Below are 19,032 nucleotides of genomic sequence, written 5' to 3' on the forward strand. Positions count from 1 at the left end.
AGACTGGTGTCTTAACACAGCACCCCCCATTCAAATCCAGTTCACATGCTTATCCATGGTATCACCTTCCTGATGCCATGGTCTTCTTCCAGAACAAAGGACAAACATCTGGTGCCTTGTCAGTATCTTACTAATGAGCATTGTCTGATTCCTTTTTATCACTTGTTCAGTTCTTTATGTGGAGTCACAGTAGGTTGCTTTATTGTCTGCAGATCTGTGTTGGAAAACCTGAGAGAAGACAAATAAGTTTTATGGCTTAAAAACCTCTTGTAGGGAGCTCTTGAAAAAGGGAGTCGTGTAATTTTAAGATCTCTGAATTTCACTACAATTGAGCTGTTTGGGATATGGAAGGATAGAAATTTAACTCCTCTGCCCAATTCCCTTCAGGCTCCCATTTGCCTGTCTTTAAGTTGGTTGGTTCTTGTCCTTCATTATCAAAGATGACCAATGTGCCTGACTGACTGATCAGACCAAAATGAGCTCAGAATGCTCTACTACAGATCAAGGATAAATAGTCCATGTGAACATTTTTGGTGGATTCTCTAAATTTACTCATCTTGCATTTCTTTTGAGCTTCTACAACTTTATTTTGCTTACCCTCTCTGGAAGTCCTGTGCCAGTGTCTTCTGTGTAACACAATCAAAGTTCCTAAGAGAGTCCTTGTATCACTAGTCTTTTGGTAAACTTTCATTTGATATTCAAACAATATGGCCAGCCCATCAAAGTTGCACTCTCTGGAGAAATATTTGAATGCTAGGTAGTTAAGCTTTAGAAAGGAACTCAGTGTCTGATATCCTGACAGCTGATCTTTAGAAAATCTTCCTAAGACAATTAAAATGGAAGTGTTAAAATTTCCTGGCATGACACTGGTAAACTCTAGGTTTCACAAGCATACAACACTATGATCAGCACAATAGCTCTATAGACCTTCAGTTTGGAGTCAGTCTAATACCTCTTCTCTCCCATACTTTCTTTCTGAGCCTCCCAAGTACTGAACTAGCTCTGGCAATGCAAATGTCAACTTCATTATCAATGTGTACTTCTCTGGAAAGTACTCTACCAAGGTAAGTGAATTTATCCACAGTATTCAAAACTTATCCATATGCTGTAACTGATGGTTCCACATATGAATGGTGTGGTGCTGCCTGATGGAGCACCTGTGTTTGTTTTTTTAATTTTATTTTTAAAGGCATTGGGGTTAAGTGACTTGCCCAAGGTCACACAGCTAGGCAATTATTAAGTGTCTGAGGCTGGATTTGGACTCAGGTCCTCCTGACTCCAGTGCCCGTGCTATAATCACTGTGCCACCTAGCTGCCCCGCACCTGTGTTTTCTTGGTGTTAATTGTTAAGCCAAAATTAGCACAAGCAGTAGACAATCAATCCTTTGTTGCATCTCAGCTTCATAGGCTGCATTGAGTGAAAAATCATCTGCAGAGAGAAAATCATGCACCAACTCTCCCTTCGATCTTGACTTGAAGTTCATCCTAAGTGAAGGCATTTAACAACATATCTGAAAAAAGCATGGGAGCACTGTTGCCTGGGAAATGACAAGAGTATCATCCACTATTGAGAACCTGGACAAGCATGCTGTGGCATATAATATTGGTGGACTTAATATATTGATGGACTTCTCTAGATTACCAAATTTTGACTTAGTTGTTTTGTTTTTTTTTTGCAAGGCAATGGGGTTAAGTGGCTTGCCCAAGGCCACAGAGCTAGGTAATTATTAAGTGTCTGAGAACGGATTTGAACCCAGGTACTCCTGACTCCAGGGCCAGTGCTTTATCCACTGCACCACCTAGCCACCCCTTGACTTAGTTTTCCATAAGCTCTCATGACTGATGGTATGAAAGGTCTTAGTCAGATCTACAATTGTGTATACAGACTTTGTTCTGCTCCTCTCATTTATCGACCATTCCTAGGCCCTTTCTGAAGCCACACTAACTTCCAGGTAAGTGAACATATTCCATATGAGGGATCAACCTATTAAGGAGAACTCTAAAAAGAATCTTGCCAGCAGTGACTAGAGAGAGACCCCTGTGATTGTCACAGGGCAATCTAGTCCCTTTATCTTTGTAGAGATGGACAGTGGAAGCATCTTTGAATCCCTGTTAGAAAACCTCAAGCCATGTAACATGGAAAATTTCAGTCAGCTTTTGTAAGATTAATGGACCTCCTCCCCTACCCTCCATCTTGTAAATCTCATCTGAAACAGAATCAGTACCAGGTGCTTTGCCACATGAAAGGAACCTAATTTACAATTTTTTTTTTCAGTTAGAATTTCAGCTAGGGAGGAATTGACTTCAATTCGAGGTAAATCATCAGTGGTTCCAGTATTGATTGATGATGGTCTGTTGAGAGCACCCTAGAAGTGTTCAGCCCATCTCTCTAGGATCATGTCAATAATCACTGTGTAATCAATCAGCACTCAGATATTCCATATACTTTTGCCCCATAAATAACCTTTAGGGCATCATAAAAGCACTTTGAATTGTTACTATCAGCATAAAACTTAATTTCAGCTGCCTTCTTACTGAGCCAAGAATTCTGCATCTCTCTAAATTTCACTAGTTCTTTACTTTTGATGGAATTAAATGCTGCCTTTTTAGAAATGGATGAACTATCCTGTTGGTAAATCTTGTGTTCTCATTTTTTCATTTAGCAGCTTCTTTATTTCTTATAATTTTCATAAACCAGTCTTGATGTTTGCAAATGTTCTGACCCAGATGAATAAATGCAGTGCTAAATGTCAAATCTCTGAAAGTTGCCCACTCTTTTTTTCTGCTCCACCATTGCCAACTGTGTTGGCTCAACTTTCCCCTCAAGTTAGCAACAAACAGTTCCAGCTCAGAGAAGCACTAATCTCTTGACATTAATTTTTCTGTCATTTTGACTTGAAGCCACCACTTCAGTTGAATATGAATAATTAGCTTGAAGAGGATGAGTCTGTGATCAGTCCAGATCTCTGAACACACTCACACTCATCACTCTCACTTCCTATGAACAGTTGGAAGAGATCCTAGTCTTTGATTACGCACAGAACTTGGAAAGGGGAACTCTGAAAAAATTCCTCACTCAGCAGGGCATAAAGAGTCAGCAAAGGAGGAATAGTCTTAGGTCACCAGCCAGGTGACAAGACAGCTAGGTTGGTGGTGCAAGAGCATCAAGTATCACTGGAATGAGCTATTCCTGGATGTGTTTGAGAGTATCAACCTGCTCATCTCTCCTCAAAGGCAGATGTTGAGTGCTCACTTGTCTGGCCAGACTGTGATGAAGAGCTATCTGAATGGTATGCTTAAATGCAAGTTTAGTGTGAATGGCAAGATCATCATTGAGAAGCAGGAACAGGACATAGCTGATGAGACAGGCTAGGGTGGGAAGCAGTCTGTTGCCATAGATGACTGCACCTTCCACTAGTGCCTGTGGCTCAGCAAATTTGACACTGAAGGAAGCCTCAGTTTATCCCTCCATAGAGAGTTTGAGCAAATGAGGTACTAGATCATCAAGGACATCATCCTTCCCTTTCAGTTGATACCCCTGGTATGGGAGGTGAGATGGACCAACTGGAGGTCAAAGATGTCGATTAAGCCCAACTTCAAGCCTTTTTTGATGGTCCAGAAAATTAAGGTCCAGATCCTAACACCATTGAACACAAGTGGGATTCAAGTGATACACATGAAAGAAAATGCCAAGTACAAGGGCAATGAGAATGCCATCATGTGGAAGATCAAGTACATGGTAGGAATTACAGATCAGTGTGTTTATTGAGCTGCTCCTAACCAACAATAAGAAGTGGATCTTGCTGCCCATCTCTAAAACTGTTTGCACTCTCTGACCTGAAGAGTATGATACTTAAAGGTGTTTTAACTCAGGCTGAACTATAGCAACCATATCATCAAATAGGTTCCCTATATCAGCTGCAGTGATATCTATGAAATCCATTGCTTGCTGCCTGGCCATGGTCTCACTAATCACCAACATGGGTGCACCCTGGGGAAGAGCCAGGCTGGGCTGTCCACGCCAACTCCTTGTTATTGGTGTCTCTCTTCTGCAAAGCCATACACCCTCTGCACAAACCCCTATACTAGGTCTGGATCAACCCTACCATAAAGGGGATGAACAGAGTGGTCCCTGGGACACCTGAAGTTCCTCGATCCTCATTTTGTCCATCCTAGCCAATCTCTGAACGCTGTTTGAGTTTTATGACCAAAACTAGATCAGGGCGTCTTGGGTGGCTATGCCTCTCTTCGGATTGGGGCACAAGTGCTGCCAGAGCCCCTTCACTTGGCTTCTCCTTCAAAGGTCAGGTATCTCTTTGCCCCCTCTTCTTCCCCTCAAGTCCCTACTTTGGGGTAGTGTGAGCTCCATTTTCTACACATGTGACTTGTCCAGTTATCGACCCAATATATTCTGTAAAGCAAAGAAAAAAAAAAGAAATATACTATGTACAAAGTAACAACAATATTGTAGGATGGTCAGCTATGGAGGACTTAGCTTTTCTTAGCAATACAATGACCCAAGATGACTCTGAAGGGTAAAAATAATCTCCATCCCCAGAAAAAAAGATCTGATGGTTTTCAGACTACAGATTGAAGCAATTATTATTATTTTTTTTTTACTATTTACCTTGAGGTTTCTTTTTTGGGAGAGGGGGAAGAGTCTGTTTTTTCTATTTTTTTTTTTTTTAGTTTTTGCAAGGCAAAGGGGTTAAGTGACTTGCCCATGGTCATACAGAGTCTATGTTTTCTTTCAAAACATGAGTATTATGAAAATGTTTTGCGTTACTACACATTTATAATCTATATCAAATTGCTTTCTCAATGGGGTGAGGAGAATGATTTGTCTTCTTGTAAATCTGACTCAGTTTTTCTATTTGGGAAAGGAGACCTTTCTTACACATATTTGATGTAAATTCCCCCCTCCCCTACCTCCGGTTTTTCCTTTCCTTTTAATCTTGGTTTCATTGAATTTGTTTGTGTAATCTCCTGACATTAATTTCTAAAAGTCATTTACCTTGGGGCTGATGCTTCAATTGAATTTGAATATTTAGCTTAGAGAGGATGAGCCTGGCCAGTCCAGCACTCTGAGTCAGACATTGTCTTTTATCACTCTCACACTCCATCAGTCTCTTCTCCTTATAATCACCTAGTTTATTAGATGCCAATGTTTGCTGTGAGGATGCATCCAGAAAGCTTTATTGTATTTGGATGAAAGGAAGACAGTGTTTGTGATGAGGTCATGAGATGCACAAGTTTTCAGTTCAAAGTGACCATTGCTATTCTTGTTTCCAATTTCATTCCTCCCAAGAACTCCCTGCCATGTCTGTTAGTCTGAGCCTACTCTAGTAGTAAAGTCACCCAGAATTATACACTTGACCTCTTGTGGTACAATGATGATAAGGGTCTCCAGATCTTCATAAAATTTTTCTTTGATTTCATCAGGGTTTATCATGATAAGAGCATAGGCATTGAAGATGGTGGCATGGCATTTTCCTGCAAGTGGCAAACACATCATCATGAGTCTGTCATTCATTTCTTTTGTTTGTTGACTAGCTTGTTAACTAGATTGGTTTTGATTACAAAACCTACCCCAGTTTCATGTTGGGGCACTCCCCTTCTCTTCAGTCATTCCTGAAAAACAACTTCAGTAAACTGGCCTTTTGGGGCGGCTAGGTGGTGTAGTGGATAAAGCACCCACCCTGGAGTCAGGAGTACCTGGGTTCAAATCCAGTCTCAAACACTTAATAATTACCTAGCTGTGTGGCCTTGGGCAAGCCACTTAACCCCATTTGCCTTGTTTAGTTTGGTTAGACATTGAAGATCCCAAGATCATCTGCTGCAACTACAGTTATCACCAGTTGACTTGAATTTGTCTTGTCACTGGACTGTGATAATTTTGGAAAACAGAGTGAAACCAACCACTTCACACAATTCTGCCTCACTTAAATCCAATTTTGGCACTAATCAAAAGACATCACATACCATTTTTGCCATTCCTATCTCAAAGTTACAGACAAGTGACAAAGCAGATATGCTAGAATGTCTAACCAAACTAAACACTCCACAGTGCTTGCTTCAGCTGTGGTCATGGCTGTTGAAATGAATTGTTCTCATCTGTCCATTCCACCAGGGGAAGACTTCACATGCTTGGAGTGGATACCCCCTTAACTTACTGATGGGTTTGAGATCCCCTCAGTTACCCTTTACCTGATTTAGTCTTCAACCTAGTTTACCATTCACTCTACAGCTTCTTGGAGCCACTCATGAGGGATAGGAGGTTCAGGTGGACATTAAAGGTGGAAAGCATCCCTGAAAAGGGCTTGGCAGCCTTCCCATCAGAGGTACTAGGCTTCCTTGAACTCATCCTATACTCTTTAAGTACCTGACCCATCCGCATCCTTCCTTAGAAAGTCTGTGCTTTTCTGATAGAAATCAGTGATGATGGTATGGCAGGCATCCCAATTATCTGGAACTAGAGTTTTTGATGGGCAAAAATTTAATATAAAAGGAAAAATTGCCCAAAAGATGATGAGGATTTGGGAGAAATTTTAATTTTGAGATTGTAATGCCTTATGAATCCATTTTCTGGAAATTTCAATGAAAAAAATGTTAGGTACAAAGCAATGTGGTACAGTGAAGAAAAAAAAACACTGATTGACACTGGAATTCTAAAGCCCAGGTTCAAATCTTATTTCTGATGCTTGCAATCTTGACTGTCCAAACTGACTAAAGCTTCTTGGGCTTCTGTTTTCCTCAGGATATGAAAATGAAGGGTTGGATTAGAGGCCCTCTGAAGTCTTTTCTGGCTTTAATACTGTGCTCCCCACCCCCAATTGTCTCTTCATTCATCATTCTTCTGTTTATGTGTAAGGCAAAGTTCTTCAGTTGCATTCTGTGGCTCTTTTTTAATTGTGGAATGAAATAGAAACTCTCCAATTTAGTATTCCAGGCGTAATCTGACTCCAGCTATCTTAACAGCCTTATTTCCCAGTACCAAACATCATGTAATCCACATTCAAGCCAACTTGGATGTTTTACTGCCTTCTCCCTCCCATTCTTTCCTCTTAGTGCCTTTGCTCATAATTACCCTGCATTCTAGATATGAACTCAAAGCTTCTCAGCCATTTTATCTCTGCTTGTTGAAATCTCTTTTGTTTTCAAGACTTGACTCAGGTGCCACATCTTGGTAAAGCTTTCCATAATTCCCCATTTTCTCTCTCCTTCACCCTTCCCACCTTTGCTGGAAGTGGTCTCTCTCTCTTAAAATGTTCAGATTCCTTTCACTTGCTGGGCACCTAATAGATGTTAATTGAATTGTGATTCTATTGGACTTGGACAAAGAGGGCAACCATTTTTAGAGTATTGTTATTCAATCATGTCTGACTCTTGTTGACTCTATTTGAGGTTTTCTTGGTGAGTATACTGTAGTGGTGTGCCATTTCTTTCTCTAACCCATTTTACAGATTAGGAACCAAAGCAAATAAGAGTCAAATGACTTGCCCAGGGTCACACAGCTAGTAGGTATCCAAGATAGATTTAAACTGATGAATTTGAGACTTGCTGATTCCAAGCCCAGTGCTCTCTTCACTGTACCACCTATGAAAGTTAAATGTAGGTAGCACAGTGGATAGAGCATTGGATTTGGAATCAGGTAGATTCAAATTGATGTGTTCAAATCTGACTTCAGCCATCAGTGTGACTGTGAGCAAGACATGTAATATACTGATTGCCTTTTAAGAAAAGTTACTTTTTTTAATCTAATCGTGAAAATTATCAGTAATTGATCTTCTCACAGTGTTGTTAATGCGTATTATATTCTCTTATCTGATGGACACAACTCTTCTCTGCAGTTTAGTGATCAAGGACAGTCCTGAGAGGCCTGTTATGGAAAATGCCATCCACACTCAGAAAACAAACTATGGATTCTGAGTGCAGAGCAAGGCACACTATATTCACTTTTTAAAACTTCTTTTATGCTTTTTCTTTCTGATGATGATTCTTTCCCCCCCTTAATTCTAATTCCTCATTCACATCATGACTAATATGCAAATATGTTAAACATAATTGTACTTGTATAACTTTCACCAGATTGTTTGCCACCCTGGGCAAGGGAAGGGAAGGGAGGGTGGTAGAAAAATGTGAAACGCATAAGCTTGCAAATGGTGAAAGTTAAAAATTGCCTTTACATGTAATTGGAAAATAAAATATTTTTAAAAGGAAAATTATCAATTAAAACTGACTTCATCTTAGTTATTGCTGATCTCTAATGATTAGCTTTTCAAACAACTTTTAAAAATTCTCTTTCTCTTGATTTTTGCCTAGTTGATGAAGGTGAAAGCCTGAACAAAGAATTTTCTTTATAAAAAAATTCTTCCCCCAGAATATTCTCATTTGGAAGTGTCTTAGAAAGTGTCTTAGAAACTTGGTTTCTAAGCCTTCCAATCTCTTGGATTTGGGTTGGGGAGGGGTAAGGATGCTGAAACATGAATCCAGGAACCACCAGGACACCAAGTCAAGTGACAGAATCTTTGCTCCTGTCAAAATACATTCCTAAAAATAAATAAATAAACAAATAAATAAATAAATATGTTCCTATATTTCTTTCCATTGCATTTTAGAATATTCCAGGAAGGAGGCCTAGCAGGACCAAATCTAAAACTATGGCACAAAACCACAGTCATCCAAACTGTTATGTACTATTTAAAAGTAAATTTGAAAAACTGAATAGATGCATAATATTCTAAGGAAAATGAGTCTAATAACCCTTGTGTTCTGTAAATCTAGCAAACTCTACTGTGGAGTCAGGATTTACTAATCACTATAAAGTATTAGGAAAAATGGAAAACAGACTGGCATAAGCTACAAATGAATAGAAAAAAATAGAAAAAAGTCCCCTTTAAGCATATTGGAGGAACTGTGAAGAAACTACATTCTCAATCTTGGTCAAAAGATGAATTCATGGGACAGCTAGGTGGCACAGTGGATAAAACACTGGCCCTGGAGTCAGGAGTACCTGGGTTCAAATCCGGTCTCAGACACTTAATAATTACCTAGCTGTGTGGCCTTGGGCAAGCCACTTAACCCTGTTTACCTTGAAAAAACCTAAAAAAAACCAAAAAGATGATTTCATCACCAAAAAAGGATAGAAGAGCATCCCAGAAAATAAACTGAGCAATTAACATCACATTAAAAAACAAACAGTGCATCCCAAATGTTAAGGGCTGCAATTAACTTGGAACAAGATTTGAATCAAGTTTTCCTGATTAATTAATCATACTAAAGGTATATAAAGACCAGATATAGATTCTATAAAGGCATATGAAGTACAGACAGACTAGGCAAACAATTTTATCTTGTAAAGTTGAGTACATCCAGGCAGAGTAATGGCAATTTTTTAAAAAAAGAAATGCAAATGAATAACCATAAGAAAAATGTGGTCCACAATTGTAATCACTAATCCAAATCAATAATAATTAGAAAGATCCTTTCTCAAATTGGTAAGATAAGAATCACAAATGTTGGAAGGAATTTCTTTTTCTTTTTTTCTTTATTTTTTTAGGGTTTTTTTTTTTTTTTTTTTTGCAAAGCAAATAGGGTTAATTGGCTTGCCCAAGGCCACACAGCTAGGTAATTATTAAGTGTCTGAGACTGGATTTGAACCCAGGTACTCCTGACTCCAGAGCCCTGGTACTTTATCCACTGCACCACCTAGCCGCCCCAGAATTTATTTTTCTTGATGAGGTATTTGATACAATACCCAATTGTCTTCTGATTTTCCATTTTCACCTGTGGAAGGACAGGTCAGAGAGAAAGAAATTGTTCATTAACTTTAAAATTAAATTTAAGTTAAAACAATGCTCTAAATCACCAATAATCAGATAAATGCAATTGAATAAACTCGAGTTTTACCCCACACCCTTGCAGTTGGCAAAAATGAACCCCAAACATCCAGTGTTGGCAGAACTGTAGAAGAATGATCATATTAATTTACTGTTGGTAAAGCTGCAAAGCTGAAAAAGTCACTGTGTTTGACTCAAGGAAAATTTTCTCACAAATCAAAAAAAGGGGGGGAGATTCAGGTGTTTGAATATATAACAGTTTTATTTGTCATAAAAAGTAGAAACTCAGGTGTGATACTCTGTAATGGCCAAATAAATTTTGATAAAGGAATGGAATGGAAAATAAATGTCACAAATTTCAGTGAAACCTGGGAAGAACTATAAAGTAATGTGCAATGAATAAAATCAGGTTGCTAATTGATAACAATAATGATAGTGTAAATCCCACAATTTGACATATGGCATCACTTTGATTATTGTAATGATCAACCAGTATTTCAGGAGAATTATCAAGCTCTGAACACCTGCCTCCTGAATGAGAGATAACAAATAAAAGATATAGAATAAAATACATATTGACATATGGGTAGGGTAGGAATTTATTTGACTTGACTGTGATTTTCCAACATGTTTTAAATAATTGCTCAGTATTTCATTTTTCCTCCAATTATATGTAAAAATAATTAACTTTTTTTCCAAATTCTCTCCTTTACTCCCACTCCCTTCCCCCCAGGCAAACAATTTAATATATGCTGTCATCAAAAATTTCCATATTAGTCATATTGTGAAAGAAGACACAAAGCTATTAAATCCCTCCAAAAAATAAAGTTTTAAAAAGTATGCCTCAATCTACCTTCAGACTTGAGTTCTTTGAGGAGGTATATTAGAACTAGTTTCCGTTTTATGGTATATATAGATATAGATATAGATATAGATAGATATATATAGATATCTATCTATATCTATATATATGTATGTATAATGCTCATTTTATTTTATTTGATTTCCTTTTTATGATTTTCACCAGTTGTGAAGACATATCAAGAAATTGTAAAATGGTTTCAATGACTATTGTTGCTTTCAATTGTGGTTTCATATGGCCATTCCTAGGAGTTTTGAAAGCTTAATATCCTTTCATTGCCCTATTAGCAATGGCTCTTGGTAAACCGTAGTGACAGTTCTCTATATCTTGGAGAGAAGTACATTTTTAAAGTAAAATTTATAATCTTTTCAAGTACATTTAAGAATAATTTTTGATATTTGGTTTTTGAAGGATATTGAGTTTAAAATACTCCCTTTCTCTTGACAAGGCAAATAATTTAATATGGACTACATATGTCCAATCATGCAAAACATTTTCATGTTAGCCTTATTGCAAAAGAAAACACAGACCAAAAAAACCAAAACCGGAGAAAAGTAAAGTTGAAAAATATGCTTTGATCTGCATTTATATTCCATCCTTTCTTTCTCCAGAGGTGTATAGCATTTTTCATTAGAGTTACCTTAGAAAATTTCTAGCAATGCCTAAGTCATTTACAGTTGATGATCATACAGTATTACTATGAATGTGTACAACTCTCTCCTGGACCTGCTTACTTTGTATCAATTTGTATAAATCTTCTAAAGTTTTTCTGAAACTATCATTTTTTACAGTACAATAAATAGTATTCCATAATGATTTTTTAGCACAACTCGTTCAGCCTTTTCTCAATTGATGGGTCTTAATTTCCAATCATTTGTATTAACACAAAAAAGTGCTATGAATATGAAAAGACCTTCTTACTTTGATATCCTGGAATACAAACCTAATGGTTGTATTTCTAGTTGAAGATTATACACAGTTTTATGGCATTTTGGGTATAGTTCACATTGTTCCCAGAGTGTAGAATCAGTTCACACCTTGTTCAATAGTTTATTAATATCCATATTTTTCTACATCCCCTGAAATATCTTTCATTTTTTATTCTGTATTAATAGCTGATCTGAAATGTGTGAGATGGTACTTCAGAGTTTTTAATTTGAATTTTTCTAATTGATAATAATTTAGAACATTTTTTCTTATCTATAAATCATTTAATTTCTTCTGAAAATTGACTCTAACCATTTATTATTGGGGAATGATTTATATTCTTAAAAATTTGACTTTGGAGATATATTTGAGAAGCAAGGTCTTTATCAGAAAAACTTCTTGTAAAATCCCCCCCCCCCAGTTTCCTGTTTTCCTTCTAAAATCTTGGATGCATTGGTCTTGTTTTATGCAACAACTTTTTAATTTTCAGCTTATCTTGGTAGAAGCACAGGGGTAGAGAATGTTTTTCCTGCCAAGGTTCATTTGGATATTTATAAAATCATTCAGGGTTTATATTTGGTCAAACATTTAATTAATATGCCTAAAAAGTTGCTAAATGTATTGAATTTTGATTCCCACCTGCAATTTCCTTGACCATACCAATATGACCAGGCCAGAGGTTCCCTGCCCCTGGTATTTGGTGTGAGTTGTTCTATAACTGATTTCTAGTTTTCCTAGCCATTTTTGTTAAGTAATTAATTCTTGTCTCAAAAGTTTGGATTTGGGGATCACTACAGTCATTTACTACTGTATGTTGATAATGTACCTAATCTATTCTACTGATTCAACATTTTAATTTCTTAATCAATAACAGATTGTTTTGATTCTTACTGCTTTGTAATACATTTACCTATAGCTGGCACAGTGGATAGAGCACTGGCTTTGGAGTCAGAAGGACAGGAGTTTGAATCCAGCCTCAGACACTTGGGCAAATCACCTATCTCTGATTGTCTCACATCCAGGGCCATCTCCAAGAGTTCTGATTCATATCTGGTCACTGGATCCAGATGACTCTGGAGAAGAAAGTGAAGTTGGTGTCTTAGCACAGCACTCCTCCCTCAAATCCTATTTATGTGCTTATCATGGCATCCCCTCCCTGATGTCATGGTCTTCTTTGAGGACAAAGGACAAACATCAGGACATAATTGGAATCTGGCACTGCTAGGCTATCTTTGTTCATTTGTTTTCATTGAATCTTTTTATTTTCTTGACTTTTATTTTTTCCAATTGAATCTTGTTGTATATTCTTGCTCTTTAAAATTATTTTTTGGTAGTTTAGTATGACTTAGAATAAATGACTTAATACTGGCAGAATTGTCATTATTACTATATTTCCTTAGTCTATTAATAAGCAGTTAATATCTCTCCAGTTGTTTAGATCTGACTTTAAAGTAGGTAATTACTATTTTTGTAAATATTTATTTAATTTAGATTCATTGGCATATAATTTAGAAATAACTTTTAATAGTATTTTTATTATTTTTCAATTCAAAATTTTCATTTTTGATACTGGAAATTTGGTTTTCTTCCTTTTTTGAAATCAAATTAAACAATTGTTTACATTTTTGTTGTTGGGTTTTTCACTAACATTGGCTCCTAGTATAATTTATTAATTCAGTACTTTTTTAACTTTAAATTTGATTAATCTCTTTAATTTTCAGGATTTCCAGTTTGGTATTTAATTGGAGATTTTTTTTTAATTTGTTATTTGTCTTGTTTCTTTAGTTGCATGCACAATTCATTGATCTGCAATTTTTCTATATTATTAATGCATTTAGAGATATAAATTGTCCCTTACATTCTCCTTTAGCTTCATCCCCTAAATTTTGGTGTGTCACCTCATTGTTGTCACTCTAATGAAATCATTTATGATTTCTGTGATTTCCTCTTTGACTCACCCATTCTTTTATGTTTATTTTTCCTATACATTTTTATCTGTTTGCATTGCCCTTTATTGAATGTAATTTTTATCACATTTTCAATTTCTGCTTTTCTGTATATGAGGTTTTTGTGCCCTAATCCGTGTTCAGTTTTTGTTTCATTAAGAAAAAAGGGTATACTTTCTATTCCACTCTGTTTTTCTAGGTTGGTCATATCTAATTTTTCTAAAATTTTAATAATCTTAACTTCTTCCTTGTTTACTGTTAGTTAGATTTATTTAGTTCTGAAAGGGAAAATTTGAGGTTCCCCTCTACTATGGTTTTACTCTCTAATTCTTCCCATTTGCTTATTTAACTTTTTCTTTAAGAATTGGAATGCTCAATCATTCAGTGTATATATGTTTAATATTAATTGTTATTTTTTAGCAAAATATGGTCATCCCCTCCCCATTTTTCTCCTTTATTTAGATTAATTTTTGCTTTTGCTTTGTCTGATTTTTTTTTTACTTCAGCTGAAACAGATTCTTCACTAGTCCTTTACCTTTACTCTGTGTGTTTCTCCACTTCTCGTGTATTTCTTATGAGCAATATGATATTAGATTCTGGTTTTTACTCCATTCTATCTGCTTCTGTTTGTTGGGTGAGTTCATCCCATTTCATATTCACAATTATGATTACTGTGTATATCCCTCCCAGGGTGAAAAGACTGGCAAGTGTAACTTCTTCTAAGACTCTGCTCTTGACTCCTAGATAGCTTGCCAAAAACTGTTGTGAGTGAATTATAATTACTGACAAGACAGAGTTGAGGAATACAATTTAGTAGCTAGTGTTCATAATAAACTGGGTCCAGAGCCTCTCAGCAGGCACAAAGACTTTGAATACAAGTTTCGTATAGATTTTTAGACATTAAAAGAAAAGAATACAAAGATATGTTTTTTTTTTAATTGGGAAATAGATTTTTGAGATGTTCCGAATATGGAGGGGAGAGTGGGTAGATGGAATTTCCTAAAATCAGTTGATTTATAGATGTCTCAAAAGGGAAGTTGATCATAATATGGAGTCGGTTTGGTTCTCACAGCAGAGCAGATTACTGGGAGCCTGAGCCCTTTAAGCTAAAATCACTACTTTCTTTTGTAGCTGAGATATCTCCTCCTCCTGGAAGTCACATACATTTGAAAAGCCCAAGTATGTTTGAGCAGGACTCCACTTCTGTGTCAGCTAGATGCCTTTTCCATTGGCCCCCATCCTCCCAGGCTGACCTGGTGAGTGTCTTACAGGGATACCAGGACCATGTCTCCTTCCCAGGCCTAGGTCCTAGGCCAACTCCAAGTCCCTGTCTTCTGCTCTCATGATATCCCAAGTATCCTCACTGGTTTACCAACAAATCCCAGTTGGCTTACCTTCAGATCTGACCCAGCACCTCAGTGGGAGGAAGAGCTCTGATCCAGGAACCATTGAGACTCTGGTTTCATTCCATCTGGGATAGGAGACCCCTTCCTGCCTCTGGGGTCTCTCTATAGGAGGATGAGTGAGAGGATCAGGACAGAGGAGAAGAAATAAGAGAAAGTTAAAAAGTAGTCTTTGAGTTTGGACCATTTTTGTTTCCAAGTCTTATTTTCCCTGCTGCCCTGCTCTTCTGGTTGTAGTCCATTTAGGACCTCACCCTTTGTAAATCCTTGTGAGCCAGCTCCCTGCCTATGAGGTGAAGGGAAAGGCATCTCCTCTGAGATCCGTCTTACTCCCCTGCTCAGCCTGAAGAGGATCAAGATCTGGAAATAGAGGGAATGGATCTTGGAACCCAAAGACCCCCATGGCAGGTAAGTGCAGTGCAGCCTCAGGCTTGACCAAGATCAGCAAATTCCATAGATAGAAGAGGTTGGTTTTGAAGCTTCCAATCCTCCTTACCTAATAATTGTTTCTTTAAAAAAATACAAGTAAAATTAAATATAGTAATAACAACAGTTCCATGTTCTCTTCTATGTTGTGACCATTTCATTACTCTTCTCCTTCTCTAGCAATAATTTTTCCATTCAATTTGCTGCCTTCCCAGTTTGATTTTTAAGTTCTCCCCCATTACCCATAATTGGGAATTGTTTCTAAAGAATAGAATCTCTGAAAAAGTGAATCCTAATGAATCCTAATGAAACTAATGGACATAGCTGATGATGAAATGAGAAAGCATCAGGTAACAATTCATTGACCAAATTCATGGTGTGTATGTTAAAGGTTGGAAAAATAGATAACCACTATCAAGTATCAAGGCATTTTCACCTCTGGTCAGTCTCTTGTATTTCATCCTTCATTAACTTATTATTTTGACTCCTGTTCTCCTTTGTCTTAGAATATTAGGGTTGTATTTAAATACCTTATTTCTCATAAACTGGCAATGTCTTTCTCATTAATTAGTTCATTCTCTAACCCCAGCTAATAAAATATGACATTTATAATAAATGAAGGAATTTTTCCCCATCATAATTACTGTTGTATTTCTGAGTGTATTTTATATATACTTATATGTATGTGTATAAGAATACATACATATGTGTATATAGTATATATAGTTATATATGTGCATATATGTTATATATAGTATGCTACAATACACATGAAAATTAAGGGATATATTCCATTAGCAGCAAATCCATCAAAAAGCAAAGACAGAAAATATTTTGACAAATTTTCTCTGTTTTTGCCTCAAACCCTTACTATAACCATAATTATCTCTTCTTTATTTGGTTGATAACATACTACTCAGTATGTTAACATAACTCAGTATGATAACATACTACTCGGATTGTTTAATACTATTTCTTAAGAATCTTCTTCATGTTTACATATATAGATGAAGTATTCTGTTTTTTTCTTTTAGGATTTGAACTACATTATTCCTTTTTTTTAGCTCTATTTATATACACACTACATGTGTATGTTTCCCCCAACACTACACAGTATATACAAATTCCTCACAAAGTCTTCATAGAATGTTTTTAATATGTCACTCTAGGGGTGGCTAGGTGGTGCAGTGGATAGAGCACCGGCCCTGGAGTCAGGAGGACCTTAGTTCAAGTGTGGACTCAGAGATTTAATAATTACCTAGCTGTGTGGCCTTGGGCAAGCCACTTAATCCCACTGCCTTGCAAAAACCTAAAAAAAAAAAAATCACTGACAATTTCAATAAGGGAAAAATTTCACATCATTTTCTTTCTTACTCCTCCACAGATCCTTATACCTTACTTCTGATTATATAGTGGGAAATATTTCATAATAAGATATTTGTCAACTTTATTTCAACTCCACAAATAAATGCTTTTCTCAATATTTAATTGGGTTTTTAATGACTATGGATTTTAAGTGTTGATCTGACACTCATAAATCATAACACCTTTAGGGGATTCCTTCTCTGTGTTTCAGTTTCTTCCTGTACATTGAGGAGAGTTGAACTAGATGAATTCTGAAGTCTCTTTCAGTTCTATGTCTTGTGAATTTTGATGGTTAGGAGTCACTTACATTCAAGGATGTGGCTGTGGATTTCACCCAGGAAGAGTGGTGCCTCTTGGACCATTCTCAGAAAGAGCTGTACAAGGTTGTGATGCTGGAAAACTCCCAGAACCTGCTCTCTGTGGGTGAGTACAACTTCCCCTGGAAACTCTGAAATCTGTCATCAAAGGAATCTCTTCCTTCATCCAGTGTGTAAGGATACTCACTTTTGAGTAAGGCACAGTTGGTGATCTCTCAGCAAGGTGCATCTGAAGCCAGATTTTTCCTATCAAAGGTCTTTTCTTTTTGTGATAGGAAACTGGGACTTTGTTTTTGTTATTCCTGAAGCTTCTCTTTCTTATTTTAAGTAACTTCAGGTTTTAAAACAAGGGTTATAACATCTCAGACTTAGAACCGATCGTAAAGGTTATCTAGCCTAGCCTCTACCTGGATGTGACTTTTGTCTACAAAATCTCTAAAAACTGTTCATGCAGCTTTTCCTTGAAGTAGAGCAGTAAAGGAAATCTATCCAACAAGGAGACCCACCCCCCAACTAGGAGAACCCTTTTTTCATGGCTGGGATCTAGTCTTTAAGAAATTGTTAACAAACCTACATTTTTACCACCATACTTATAGTGTTGCCTTTCATATCACAAATTTATCTTTGTTCTTCATTCTTTCCTCAAATCCCAGCACAGATGGTGGAAAGAAAAAGTAATAAACATTTACATAAATTTACTCTATGCCAGTCCTTATTCTAAGTGCTTGATAAATTTGATCTCATCTCATCCTCACAGTTCCCTGTGAGTCTGATGTACAGGGTCATACAGCTACTGACTCCAGGGCAGGGCTCTCTTACTCACTGGTTATTATTTCTAGATAGTGGAATCTAGACAGTGTGCTCATCCTTCTGTGAAAGAGACAGTCAAAGCAGAATGTTCTGGGCAGTTAGTGGCACATTGGATAGAGCACTGGCCCTAGAGTCAGGAGGACCTGAGTTCAAATCCAGCCTCAGATACTTAATAGTTGCCTAGCTGTGTGATCTTGGTCAAGTCACTTAACCCCATTGCCTTAAATAAATAATTTTTTTTAAAAAAGGCAGAATGTTCTAGTTCCATATTTGTTGCATTATCTTCTCCCTGCCCCTATGTTCCAAACTAACTATCATGTCACCCATCCTTGATGAATCCTGGTAACCAACCATTCTGTGGTCCTTGCTTGTACTTCCCCCTTTCCCTTAAAAGGAGTAAAGTCTGTGTTTCTCTCCATTCTCATCCCTACTTTATTCCCCATGCCAAGGAATCCCGGTTCTCAGAGAATATCTTATTTCCCATTTTGAGGAAAGGGAACCACCCTGGATCTTGGATCAAAAAGACCCAAGGAACTCCTGTCCAGGTGAGTAAGATGAAAGCAAGACTATGAGGGCTGTTCTCATCAGAAGCATGGTGTGGTGGTGAAGGGAGGACTAGTCCTGGAGGCAAGAAGACCTGATTTGGATTTCTTTTTTTAGATCCTTTTTAGCAATGTAATACTGGGAACATTAATGAACCTCTGAGCCTCAGTTTCCTCATCTGTGAAATTAGGAAGTTGAACCCCTCTATATTTCCCTTCCCTTCTAGTGATAATTTTTATGGGGTTTTTTTTTGCAAGGCATTGGAATTAAGTAATTATTAAGTGTCTAAGATTGGATCTGAACTCAGTTCCTCCTGACTCCAGGGCCAGAGCTCTATTCACAGCATCACCTAGCTTCCCCTAGTGATAAATTTATGAAACTATAAGACATTATGCTTTAGAACTTTGAAACAAGGAGATCTGGAAGCAATAAAATCTGGTGATACCCAATTTAGATTTTTTCCCTAGACCTTCAATTCAGCAAGCATTTATGAAACCATGGAGAATATTCTAAGTAATGTTCAGGTCCATGGAGTAAGGAGATGGAGAATCTGAGCAGAAAAGAGACTTGTTATCACTGGATTATTTCGTGTGG

At 37.0% G+C, this 19,032-nt stretch overlaps 1 protein-coding gene and 1 pseudogene across 1 annotated transcript in view; both read left to right on the plus strand.

Annotated features, from left to right (window-relative positions):
• Window positions 1-19,032, plus strand: part of LOC141509775 (uncharacterized) — a 38,398-nt gene that overhangs the window by 1,877 nt on the left and 17,489 nt on the right. Inside the window, 4 exon segments of the mRNA XM_074219565.1 lie at window positions 14,706-14,830; window positions 15,320-15,385; window positions 17,065-17,191; window positions 18,345-18,440. Of these exon segments, the coding sequence (XP_074075666.1) occupies window positions 14,756-14,830; window positions 15,320-15,385; window positions 17,065-17,191; window positions 18,345-18,440 (364 nt within the window). The 5' untranslated portion in view covers window positions 14,706-14,755.
• LOC141508970 (AP-2 complex subunit mu pseudogene) lies at window positions 2,083-8,970 on the plus strand (annotated as a pseudogene).

Source organism: Macrotis lagotis, chromosome 1, assembly GCF_037893015.1.
Source record: "Macrotis lagotis isolate mMagLag1 chromosome 1, bilby.v1.9.chrom.fasta, whole genome shotgun sequence".
Classification (NCBI taxonomy): domain Eukaryota; kingdom Metazoa; phylum Chordata; class Mammalia; order Peramelemorphia; family Peramelidae; genus Macrotis; species Macrotis lagotis.